Source organism: Salmo salar, chromosome 22, assembly GCF_965601325.2.
Source record: "Salmo salar chromosome 22, fSalSal1, whole genome shotgun sequence".
Taxonomy (NCBI): Eukaryota; Metazoa; Chordata; class Actinopteri; order Salmoniformes; family Salmonidae; genus Salmo; species Salmo salar.
Window position 1 is genome coordinate 41,783,252 of NC_138312.1, and position 12,230 is coordinate 41,795,481.

A 12,230-nucleotide genomic window follows, 5' to 3' on the forward strand; every position below is an offset into this window, starting at 1 on the left:
GGGATAGCAGTCAGTCATTTTCGACGTCAGAGTAGTCCAGTGTAGATTTGTTGATGAGGGGAACTACTTTGGGCATCTTGAGGTCAGAGGGAATGCAGCCAGTTGTCAGGGATGACATCCCTAGTCACTGGATTTCATCTGTAAAGAGAGAGGACAAAAGAGCTAAAGGTGTAGAGTAGTTATGTGAGAGTGGGACCAGTGGACTCAATAGGCTGAGTGAATGAGGAGCGGATATCGTCAACCTTTTCAAAGTGGTTAAAAAGTCTTCAGCAAAGGAGATGGAAAAACGTTTCCTAGGGTTGGAGGCAGAAGCTTGAAATTTACAGTGCTAAAGAGCGGCTTTAGCATCAGATAAAGAGGAAGGTATAGAGAAGGGAGTAGAAGGATGGTAGGTCCTCCCAAAGTTTCATTTTCCTCCATTTCCTCCAGCCCTATTCTGTGGGCTCGCAATGAGTCACCCAGCCACGGGGCAGGAGTGGAGGGCAAGCCAGCCGGAAGGAAAGGAAAGGAAAGGAAGGAGAGTATGGTCAAAGAGGCAGAATCAGAAGACTGGAGAAAGCAGTATTTAGCAGAAGGTAAAAATTATAGATAGAAGAGAGTAATGGGAGGGAGGGAGAGAGAGAGAGAGCGAGTGAAGATTGTGACATTAATGATCAAATGGGTAGGAGTTGAGTGGTTAGGGTTGAGGAGAGAGAAAAGGAAACAAAATAGTAGTCAGAGACAAGGACGTGGGTTGTAGTGAGATTAGTAACCGAACAGTCTCGTAAAGATTAGGTCAAGTGCATCGCCTGCCTTGTGAGTGAGAGGGCACTGGGAAAGAGTGTGGTCAAAAGAGGAAATGAGTGGAAAGAAATTAATCGAAGTCAGGCGTTGGGAAGTTGATGTCACCCAGTATGATGAGTGGTGAGTCATCATCAGGAATTGAGTTTATCAAGGTGTCAAGCTCATTGAGTGACAGTGACAGCAAGGAATTCAAATGTGTGCGAGGGGGGGGGGGAAGAGAAAATATCCATTTAGGAGAAAGTAGTAGCCCTGTGCCACCACTGCGACCACCAGGTGCTCCTGGACTATGAGAGAACACATAGTCAGATGACTAGAAAGCAGCTAGAGTAGTAGTGCTCTCTAAAGTAATCTAAGTCTTGGTCAGGGCCAAAAAGTGTAGGGATTTAAGGGCAACATAGGCTGAGATTAACTCAGCCTTCTTGACTGCAGATTAGCAGTCCCAAACACTGCTGGAATGGGTTGTACATGCAGAGTATACTAAATTAGAAGGGTTGCAGCCAAGGGGTGGGGAACGTCTGTAAAGTCTACAGGGAGAGGAGAGAACAAGGCTAGAAAACACACACATAGTTGGCAAAGCTACGAAAGAGCAAAATGAGATCAAATGAAAATAAATAGGTACGGTACTCAAGTGAGAGAGGGGTGTGAGCCTTCCTCTCTTTCCTTCCTCTAACAACTTGACAAAAACATCTTCATTTCGGCGACACGACCGTCGCTTACAGCTGCTGCTGAGAAACATGGGAGACTGAGGTACTAACACTAATTGCTGATTGCCTAGCGGTGGTGAAGAACACACCTCCTGGCACTAATTGCTGATTGCCTAGGAGAGGTGAAACCACTCACCCTCCAATACAGGCACTGATAACCAGAGATTACTACACCAATTGCTCTGAAATGTATTTAAGTCAGACTGTCAACACCAACCACAGCACAAGTGGTGAGCAATTACCAGTTCAGACAGCAGTAATTAACTAGGTTATTAGAGAGATGGCACTTTACTTCAATTGACCAAGCAAGACTATACCAACAACAAGTTATTGAAACAAAATTATACTCAGCTTTTCTTGTAGAAACAGTAGATGCTCCTTCCCAGCTATAGATGGCGCACAACAGGACTAGGGCATGGGAGCTCAATGACACACCACTATTAACCAAAGATTGCTACACCAATTGCCCTGAAATGTATTCAAGTCAGACTGTCAACACCAACCACAGCACAAGTGGGTAAGTAGTTACAGTGCCTTCAGAAAGTAATCATACCCTTTTACTTTTTCCACATTTTGCTTTGTTACTGCCTGAATAAAAAAAAATGTTAGTCACTGGCCTACACAAATGCCCAATAATGTCAAAGTGTAATTATGTTTTACACATTTTTTACAAATTAATTAAATTCAAAACTGTTCAACATGATTGTTGAATGGCTACCCCATCTCGGTACCCCACCATACAATTATCTGTAAGGTCCCGCAGTCGAGCCGTTAATTCCAAACACAGATTCAACCACAAAGACCAAATAGGCTTTCCAATACCTCACAAAGGGCACCTTTCGGTAGATTGGTAAAAATGAAAAAAGCAGACATTGAATATCCATTTGAGCATGGTAAAGTTATTAATTACACTTTGGATGGTGTATCAATATACCCAGTCACCACAAAGACACATGTGTCCTTACTTACTCAGTTGCCGGAGAGGAAGGAAACCGCCCATGGATTTCACCATGAGACCAATAGTGACTTTAAAACAGTTACAGAGTTTATTGGCTGTGTTAGGAGAAAACTGAGGATGGATCAATGACATTGTAATGACTACACAATACTAACCCAACTGACAGAGTGAAAAGAAGTGTCACGGTTGTCGTAGGAAGGAGAAGCGGACCAAAGTGCAGCGTGTGTGTCGTTCCACATTTTTATTTTCACTGTGAAACTTTGCAATACATACAGAATAAACTTAACGAACAAAAACAAACCGTGACGCAGAGTAGAAACATACACTAACTCAGAAACATTCTCCCACAAACCCAGTTGGAAAAAAACCCTACTTAAGTATGATCTCCAATTAGAGACAACGAAGACCAGCTGCCTCTAATTGGAGATCATCCCAAACAAAACCAACATAGAAATACAAAACTAGAACATGAACATAGAAATAGAAAACATAGAAAAACACCCCCTGTCACGCCCTGACCTACTCTACCATAGAAAATAACATCTTACTATGGTCAGGACGTGACAAGAAGAAAGCCTGTACAGAGTAAAACATATTCCAAAACATGCATCCTGTTTGCAATAAGACACTAAAGTAAAACTGCAAAAAATGTGGAAAATAAATGAACTTTATGTCCTAAATACAACTTGTAATGTTTTAGGCAAATACATCATATCACTGAGTACCACTCATGTTTGGGTGTGCTTGTCATTGGCAAGGACTAGGGAGTTTTTTAATGATAAAATAAATGGAATAGCACTAAGCACAGGCAAAATCCTAGAGGGAAACCTAGGTCAGTCTGCTTTTCAACACACTGGGAGACAAATTCACCTTTTAGCAGGATAAAACACAAGGACAAATATACACTGGAGTTGCTTACCAAGACATAATTGAATATCCCTGAGTGGCCTAGTTACAGTTTTGACTTAAGTCAGCTTGAAAATCTATGGAAAGACTTGAAAATGACTGTCTATCTATGATCAACGACAAACTTGACAAAATTGAATAATTTTTTAAAGAATAATATGCAAATATTGTACAATCCAGGTGTGCAAAGCTCTTAGAGACTTACCCAGAAAGACTCACAGCTGTAATCGCTGCCAAAGGTGATTCAAAATACTTATTAAGATATGTTAGCGTTTTATTTTTTACATTTATTATTTTACAAATGTTCACATTTTTCTTCCACTTTGGCATTACAGTGTATTTTGTGTAGATCGTTGACAAAAAATGACAATTAAATCAATTTCTTCCCACTTTGTAAATTAAACTTCTTTGCTCGCTTTGAGGACAATACAGTGCCACTGACACAGCCCGCTACCAAAGTCTGTGGGCTCTCCTTCTCCATGGCCAACGTGAGTAAAACATTTAAACTTGTTAACCCTCGCAAGGCTGCCGGCCCAGACGGCATCCTTAGCCGTGTCCTCAGAGCATGCCCAGACCAGCTGGCTGGTGTGTTTACGGACATATTCAATCAATCCCCATCCCAGTCTGCTGTCCCCACATGCTTCAAGATGGCCACCATTGATCCTGTTCCCAAGAAAGCTAAGGTAACTGAACTAAATGACTATCGCCGTTGCACTCACTTCTGTCATCATGAAGTGCTTTGAGAGACTAATCAAGGATCATATCACCTCCATCCTACCTGATACCCTAGACCCACTCCGATGATGCCCTAGACCGCCCCAATAGGTCCACTGTCGATACAATCGCCATCACACTGCACACTGCCCTATCCCATCTGGACAAGAGGAATACCTATGTAAGAATGCTGTTCATTGACTACAGCTCAGCATATAATACCATAGTCCCTTCAAACTCGTCATTAAGATTGAGTGGGTCTCAACCCCGCCCTGTGCAATTGGGTCCTGGACTTTCTGACAGGCCGCCCCCAGGTGGTGAAGGTAGGAAACAACATCTCCACCCAACTGATCCTCAACACTGGGGCCACCCAAGGGTGCGTTCTCAGCCCTCTCCTGTACTCCCTGTTCACCCATGACTGTGTGGCCATGCACGCTTCCCACTCAATCATCAAGTTTGCAGAGGACACTGATTACCAACAATGACGAGACGGCCTACAGGAAGGAGGGAGGGCCCTCGGAGTGTGGTGTCAGGAAAATAACTTCTCACTCAACGTCAACAAAACAAAGGAGATGATCGTGGACTTCAGGAAACAGCAGAGCGAGCCCCCGTCCCCCCCGTCCCCCCGTCCCCCCCGTCCCCCCGTCCCCCGTCCCCCTCGTCCACATCGACGGGACAGTAGTGGAGAAGGTGGAAAGTTTTAAGTTCCTCGGCGTATACACATCACTGACAAACTGAAATGGACCACCCACAGACAGCATGGTGAAGAAGGTGCAACAGTGCCTCTTCAACCTCAGGAGGCTGAATAAATTTGGCTTGTCACCTAAAACACTCACAAACTTTTACAGATACACAATCGAGAGCATCCTGTCGGGCTGTATCACCGCCTGGTACGGAACTGCACTGCCCTCAACCGCAAGGCTCTCCAGAGGGTAGTGCAGTCTGCACAATGCATCACCGGGGTCAAACTACCTGCCCTCCAGGACACCTACAGCACCCAATGTCACAGGAAGGCCAAAAAGATCATCAAGGACAACAACCACCCGAGCCAATGCCTGTTCACCCCGTTATCATCCAGAAGGCGAGGGTGCAACAAAGCTGGGTACAGGTGCAACAAAGCTGGGACCGAGAGACTGAAAAACAGCTTCTATCTCAAGGCCTCAGACTGTTAAACAGCCATCACTAACACTGAGTGGCTGCTGCCAACATACTGACTCAAATCTCTGGCCACTTTAATAAATGGACTTAATAAAGGTATCACTAGTCACTTTAAATAACAGCACTTTAATAATGTTTACATATTATATTACTCATCTCATATGTATATACTGTATTCTATACCATCTACTGTATCTCTCCTATGCCGCACGGCCATCGCTCATCCATATATTTATATGTACATATTCTTATTCATCCCTTTATATTTGTGAATAAGATAGTTGTTGTGAATTTGATAGATTACTTGTTAGATATTACGGCATTGTCAGAACTAGAAGCACAAGCATTTCGCTACACTTGCATTAACATCTGCTAACCATGTGTATGTGACCAATAAAATGTGATTTGATTTTATTTCTGAAGGCGCTATTACTAGAGACAGCTGTTTATTTACTTCAATTGACCAAGCAAGACTATACCAACAAGTAACTGAAAAAATTAGGTCCCTGGTTACATGTAATAATAATATAGGTCCCTGGTTAAATGTAATAATAATAATTATTCTATTTCATTATTTCAACAAGTGACAAAATGTTGTTTTTTTTTCACTGTAAATGGGGCGACAGGTAGCCTAGTGGTTAGAGCGTTGGGCCAGTAACCGAAAGGTTGCTGGATTGAATCCCCGAGCTGACAAGGTAAAAATCTGTTGTTCTGTCCCTGAACAAGGCAGTTAACCCACTGTTCATCGGGTAGGCTGTTATTGTAAATAAGAATTTGTTCTTAACTGACTTGCCAATAAAAATTAAAAATCCTTCAGCCTTCTATATTCCAGTTGAAACTGGTCTGTAACATAAAGCATTAGTTAGCTACCATAAATTGTTTCTAAGACCACTTGAATCCTGTAAACAGGAATGGTGCTATATGTGTGGAGACAACAGAGAATTCTCAGCCCAGAGCTAAGCCTAATTATAATGCAACACTTTGGACAACAGCCTGGAGTTTATTACTGTCCTGATGGCCATTATCTGAGGTTAAGTGTTGCCAATCTAACCCATACACTATGGTGGGACTGCTCTACCTGGATGTTTACCAGAAAACATGATAAACCACTCCCATGGTTATAGACTGCTCTACCTGGATGTTTACCAGAAAACATGATAAACCACTCCCATGGTTATAGACTGCTCTACCTGGATGTTTACCAGAAAACATGATAAACCACTCCCATGGTTATAGACTGCTCTACCTGGATGTTTACCAGAAAACATGATAAACCACTCCCATGGTTATAGACTGCTCTACCTGGATGTTTACCAAAAAACATGATAAACCACCATGGGAGTGGTTTGTAGGAATGAAAATATAAAATGTTGCTTTATTTTTCAGTCCCCGATATTAACTTAGAAATGACTTGGTAAATGCATAATCTTGGTTATGCATAATCTTATGTGAGATGACGTAACCTAACTTTGGGAAACTATTGCTAAACTATAGTAATGTAATTGATTAAGACGCATTCTTATATGTGGTTATATTTGCAGGGAGGAGAGAGACCGTTGACTAAATTCTTGATATATGCAGTGTAGCTCTTTCCTGCAGTCAAACGAATCCAGGCTGTATCACAACCGGCCGTGATTGGGAGTCCCATAGTGCGGTGCAAAATTGGCCCAGCGTCGTCCGGGTTTGGCCGGTGTAGGCCGTCATTGTAAATAAGAATTTGTTCTTAACCGACTTGCCTAGTTAAATAAAGGTTACATTTAAACAAATGTTAACACATTTAAAACGACCAGATTGCCTTCTAGTGGCCTCATGGGTGGAACGTTGTTAATTATTTTTTTTTAATTTCATAATTAATATACAGGATTGGAAAAAAACTCAGAAAATCCTGTGTTTCTATGTCAAACACCAAGCAAAATGAAACATTCACATTATATGTTATTATTTTTTTATTCAGGAAGATTGTAGCCAGGCAAACAGGAAAGGACAAAATTAAAACATTTATTTTCATGACTAAGTTGCTAAGGTAGGTTATTGCCGTAACAGCATGTTGTCATTGAAGGTTGTTATGGCATTCTAACTAATTGGTCCTACAGTACATAGCTAGCGGTAATTCAGGGCCAGTTACAGCACTTGCAGGCATCAACATAGACCAGGCCGGGCTGGCATTTGTGCAGGTAGGTGTTGCCACGGAAACACTGGAAGTAGGTGGTGTTGTCGAAGATGTTGACATACAGGCCGTCTGGGCGTCCGGAGCAGAAGCTGAGGATGGGGTCAGGGGTGGTGGTGGGTGCCCGAGTGGTGGTGGGCTTGGGGGCGAAGCCTGGGAGAGGGAGAGAAGGAGGTATGGAGAAAGGCAGGAGAGTTTGAGATTATATATATATACCTACATACTGTATACCTTTACTGTACTTGACTTAGAGGTTTGTAAAGTCAATTGAATTGAATTCAATTGAACTGAATGGAAGTTCATTTACCCAGAGAGTTGCGGAGGTGGTTGACGAGAGGGAAGGGGCCATCAGCACAGAAAGCACCACTGAAGTCATCCATGTCTAGGGTCCACACAGAGGCTCCTCCCAGGTTCTTGGTCTTCAGCCACTGGACCTGATGAAGCAAAGAAGACACAGACAGATGTGCTAACATGGACATGGCTTTAGAGATAAATCAGTTGATTGCATGATTGATTGATATTGACTCAGATGTTCCTGACATGTACCTTGGCAGCGTAGCTCTCCTTGCTGTCGTAGCCCACCCAGGAACTGCCTTTGACGGCGTAGGGGACCTTCTGCTCATCAACCCATTCGATAGTGGCACCGGAGGTGAAGGAGCAGACCTGGGAGAAGCGAAACATTCTGTTAGATAATGACAAACAAACAGATAAACAAACAAACTACACAAAATTACGTATAGTGTTTTGAGATTCGTGGCCTGTGTGCTTTGAGTAAAAAAAAATATATATATATAGATCAGATGTATGATCATGAACATAGTTATTAAAGTTTTAGCGCACCTCGTAGTAGGACCAGTATCCTGCGTCACGGGTGTAGGGGCCAGCGTCAGCCGGGCCATTGGTGGGGGCTCCCAGGCCAGTGTTGGAGGTGGTGAGACGGTAGGTACGGCCGTAGGTGGGGAAACCCATCAGCAGCTTCTCAGCGGGAGCACCGTTGTCCAGCCAGTAGGTGATGGCAGAGTCCTAACACACAGGGACAGGTGGTTAAGACAAGGGAGCTACAATGGAGGACATCTATACCAATATTTTCTATATTTACATAATTTCTTCACAAGTTTCCTGGTGAAAAACGTGGTGTAGATGTTAAAAAAGAATGTGTGTCTTACGACATTGAAGTGGTAGTGTGTCCCCGAGTCATGGCTGCTGCGGAACAGTGGGCTATTGTGTCCTGTGGCTCTCTCCCAGTGTCCGTGGAAGTCATAGGTCATCACGTTGATGAAGTCCAGAGAGCTGCAGAGACATGAATAGACAGGGGAATGAAGTATATAAAGTGTGTTTGTTTGAAAAAGAGAGAGAGGGAGAGAGATAAAAAAGAGAAAGAGAGAAAACAGAGACTTCAATTTATATCAGAGACTTACATCAGCTGAGTGGGTTTCTCCCAGACCCATGCTGTCTACAGTACCTGGCGATCTGGGCCACCTCGTAACTGGAGATGATAGTGGGCTGAAGAGCAGCCACGTTGGCAGACAGGAGCAGCTGGGTCAGCCTGGTGTCTTTAGCGTCGTTCTCAAAGGCCTTCTGCAGCTCCTGTTAAGCCATACAGAGACATTAGGTACAGAAAATAGTCAAAACTATACGGCCCTTCAAGCTGAGCTGGATAGACAGCGCTACAACAATAACAAGTCACAGAAAATGACAGAAACACATTGAAAGATAAAGGTGCAAATCCTCACTCATGTTATAACTGTCAGTAAAAAAGTTTATGTGCAAGCTTACTCTGACGAGCTCGGTGAACCTCTCCCTGTCTCCACTGGGGCTGCCGTTTTGAGTGGGGAACTCCCAGGCCAGGTTGAGACCGTCAAAGCCATGGGAGCGCAGGTAGCTGATGGCTGACTTGATGAAGGCCTGGCGGCCCTCAGGCTTGGACACCATGCCGATGAATCTGGAGGGGTGGAGGGAGACAATGTAAACCGTTACTCTGGTCCTGAGCCTATTGATGTGCAGAAGTAGGGAAATGGAAAACACTATGATAAAACACTATGATTAAACACTATGATAAACCACTATGATTTAACACTATGATAAAACACTATGATTAAACACTATGCTAAACCACTATGATTTAACACTATGATAAAACACAATGATTAAACCTGATAAAAAAGGAGTAGACTGGGAAACAATAAAAACCTGCACCATTGAAATTAACTTTTTTAGATGCTGGGTACAAAAACACAAATCTGTTTAATGTGGATTAGTGGAAAGATGTGAAAGTTAAGTTTTATCTTATCACAAACCATGCTTTTGGAGAGCTGTGAAATCGCAATAAAATACTGTGAAGAACCAATAAGAGACTTACGGGCTGAGTCCGTTGACTGTGCCTCCGACAGACAGCAGAGTCTTCATCATTGGGTTCCTGCAGATCAGAGAGGTAAGATGAGGAGTCAAACCTAGTGTTCACCATGGAGTAATTAACTAAGGCCCAACTCTCACTGAAGTCAACCCAGAGTCACTTACACATTCTTCAGGTTATTGAGGCTGCTGTATAACGTTTCGTCATTCCACTCAATGGGGGCGACCTGGTTGAAGCTGTTGATGGTGGCCAGGGCGTAGATCACGTGGGTGCAGAGGAACGGGTCGATGTTCTCAGGGGTGAACTTCCCAGTGGTGGGGCGGTACTGGGACCAGTTGGTCATGTGACACACCAGTTTGGTGGAGGCGGCTGAAGGTAGAAGAGGAAATCTATCCAAAGGCTGAATTTCACATTGACCCTTTGGGGTGCTCTAAAATAGTGGGTTGGATTATTGTGCGTTATGGGATTCCTAATTTTAAATGCTTATGTAGGATGTATGAATTTGAGTAGGATTACCGAGCCTCAGAGGTGTAATTGGGGCTCAGATAAGGAGATCTAAACCACATCATTAAATTGAGCACAATCTTTATCTCTATGGTCTAAACATGTCAATTGAGAAATGTAAAAAAGATGATGAGGGAAACGCTTACCAATCTGCAACATCAGCAGAAGGCCCAGACCTGAGGAAAGATTACTGAGTTAACAGAGTAGACACTAGGGACTCGTTTGCCAGAGGGTCATGTTGAAGAATAAGATGAGGATGATGATAATGAAAAGGAGGATGAGGATGATGATAGTGATGGTAATGACTGAAGAAGGCATAGGCATGTACCTGCAAGCACAGTAAGTCTGGCCATTGTCTTGTAAAAATGTAAGTATGTTTTCCTTAGAAACAATGTACCTAAAAGAAAGGATAGATTATTAAAATAAATGAATACATATAAACAAACAAATGACTTAATAAATACATTCTTAAATATAAATATATAACAAAAATCGTATAATTATGTAATTATAACATTTCATACATGGAATACTTTTTAAAAGCAGAGTCCAATTCTGTTGTTATGTTGTTAATTCAGATCAACCAAGTTTGTAAATATTAGATATCCCAAAGTATTGGATAGTGTTCGTATTTCACAATCTCTAACATTTAGTAACCCATGTAACTATTGTTCTTGATTAGCTGGATATCAAACAAAACCACCTTCATGTATACCCAGACCTAGGTCAAATGTAGAAACACTTTCAAATACTTGAAGTGCACTTCACATACTGTACCTTGACTGGTATAATGGAACCAATTAAAAAGTCCCCAAAAATGTTTGTTTTTGAAACATTTTTAAATGTTTTAAATGTAACCTTTATTTACGCCCTGGCCACCATAACCAAAAGGGTAAACTCCACCCTCCCTGCAGTGTATTCAATAATGTATTTGAACCGAGTCTGATATAAGCATACACACACTTATATCCACTGTTAACAAACATAAATCTTTTCAAATGCTATTCACACGTTAATTAATAAACACCCTGTTATCACCATGTCATGCATGATAAGTAAGTTGCAATATAGCGGTGATATTACATATGAAATTACAAGCTATGTTACATACATTAATATAACATTACATATTACATACAAAACATGAATATGGATGTGATCGTATTACCTTTCTCCACCAGTGACAGAGGGCGAGTTTCTAGCTGTGCTTTGTTCTTGCTGATTTATACTTTTCACTTTCCCTAATAATAATTGGTATCAAAGTGCAAGTGATAAGTTCCCCGGCTATTCTGGGTAGTGGGAGATTGACTGATTAGGGGAGACCGGAGTTGGCTTTCACACTTTTTACTCTCGTGTATTTCTCAGCGCCAGTATATCTTACAAGACTCGTTTTAGCCTTATTAGAAATACCAAGGCCTTGGGTTGACATACAGTAGGGACCCTATCTATCCTCATATCGTATTCCAACATTGAGCTAAAAGCCATCAAACACACACTCCATTCTGGGGTTGGTTGTCACACAGTATGGGGTTAGTTGTCACAATGTTTGCTAGTTGCTTATTCCTTTTGTAACAGGAACTATAGCATACAGAGTCTTAGAAATAGCCAAGCCTTTCTTTGATCAAAAAATATTCCCAACAAAATTCAGCATTTTATGCCTTGAGAGCAACATATGACATTTTGAGTAAATGTGTTTGTGTATGCATGTCTTTGCATACACGTGTACGTGTGTGTGCATTTCATTGGACGGTGTATACCACGTGTATATCCTGTACATACGACTAATAAAAATGTGAAACCTGTCATGCTGACGTGAATTGACCAGATGGATGAGTTCTTTCAAATAATTTACATATTTTAATATTACACAGCAATCTCTATATTGGGAATAATAAGGACTGTGACAACCAACCCTTGAGACAATCAACCCAGGTCCCCGCTCCCTAATAGATGAAATGACGCACACTAGGTAAAACGACAAGT

The 12,230-nt window shown here is 42.1% G+C and overlaps 1 protein-coding gene across 1 annotated transcript; it reads right to left on the reverse strand.

Moving 5' to 3' along the window:
* Positions 1-7,151: 7,151 nt before the first annotated feature.
* On the reverse strand, positions 7,152-11,482 carry chia.1 (chitinase, acidic.1). The gene is made up of 12 exons (XM_014167785.3): positions 11,416-11,482; positions 10,576-10,644; positions 10,394-10,423; positions 9,908-10,112; positions 9,750-9,806; positions 9,167-9,332; positions 8,853-8,977; positions 8,557-8,680; positions 8,231-8,413; positions 7,937-8,053; positions 7,698-7,824; positions 7,152-7,543 (listed from the first exon to the last, which is right to left on the reverse strand). Exons 2-12 carry the CDS (start codon positions 10,598-10,600, stop codon positions 7,335-7,337), a joined length of 1,368 nt encoding a protein of 455 aa, XP_014023260.1. The 5' UTR covers positions 10,601-10,644; positions 11,416-11,482; the 3' UTR covers positions 7,152-7,334.
* Positions 11,483-12,230: the final 748 nt, after the last annotated feature.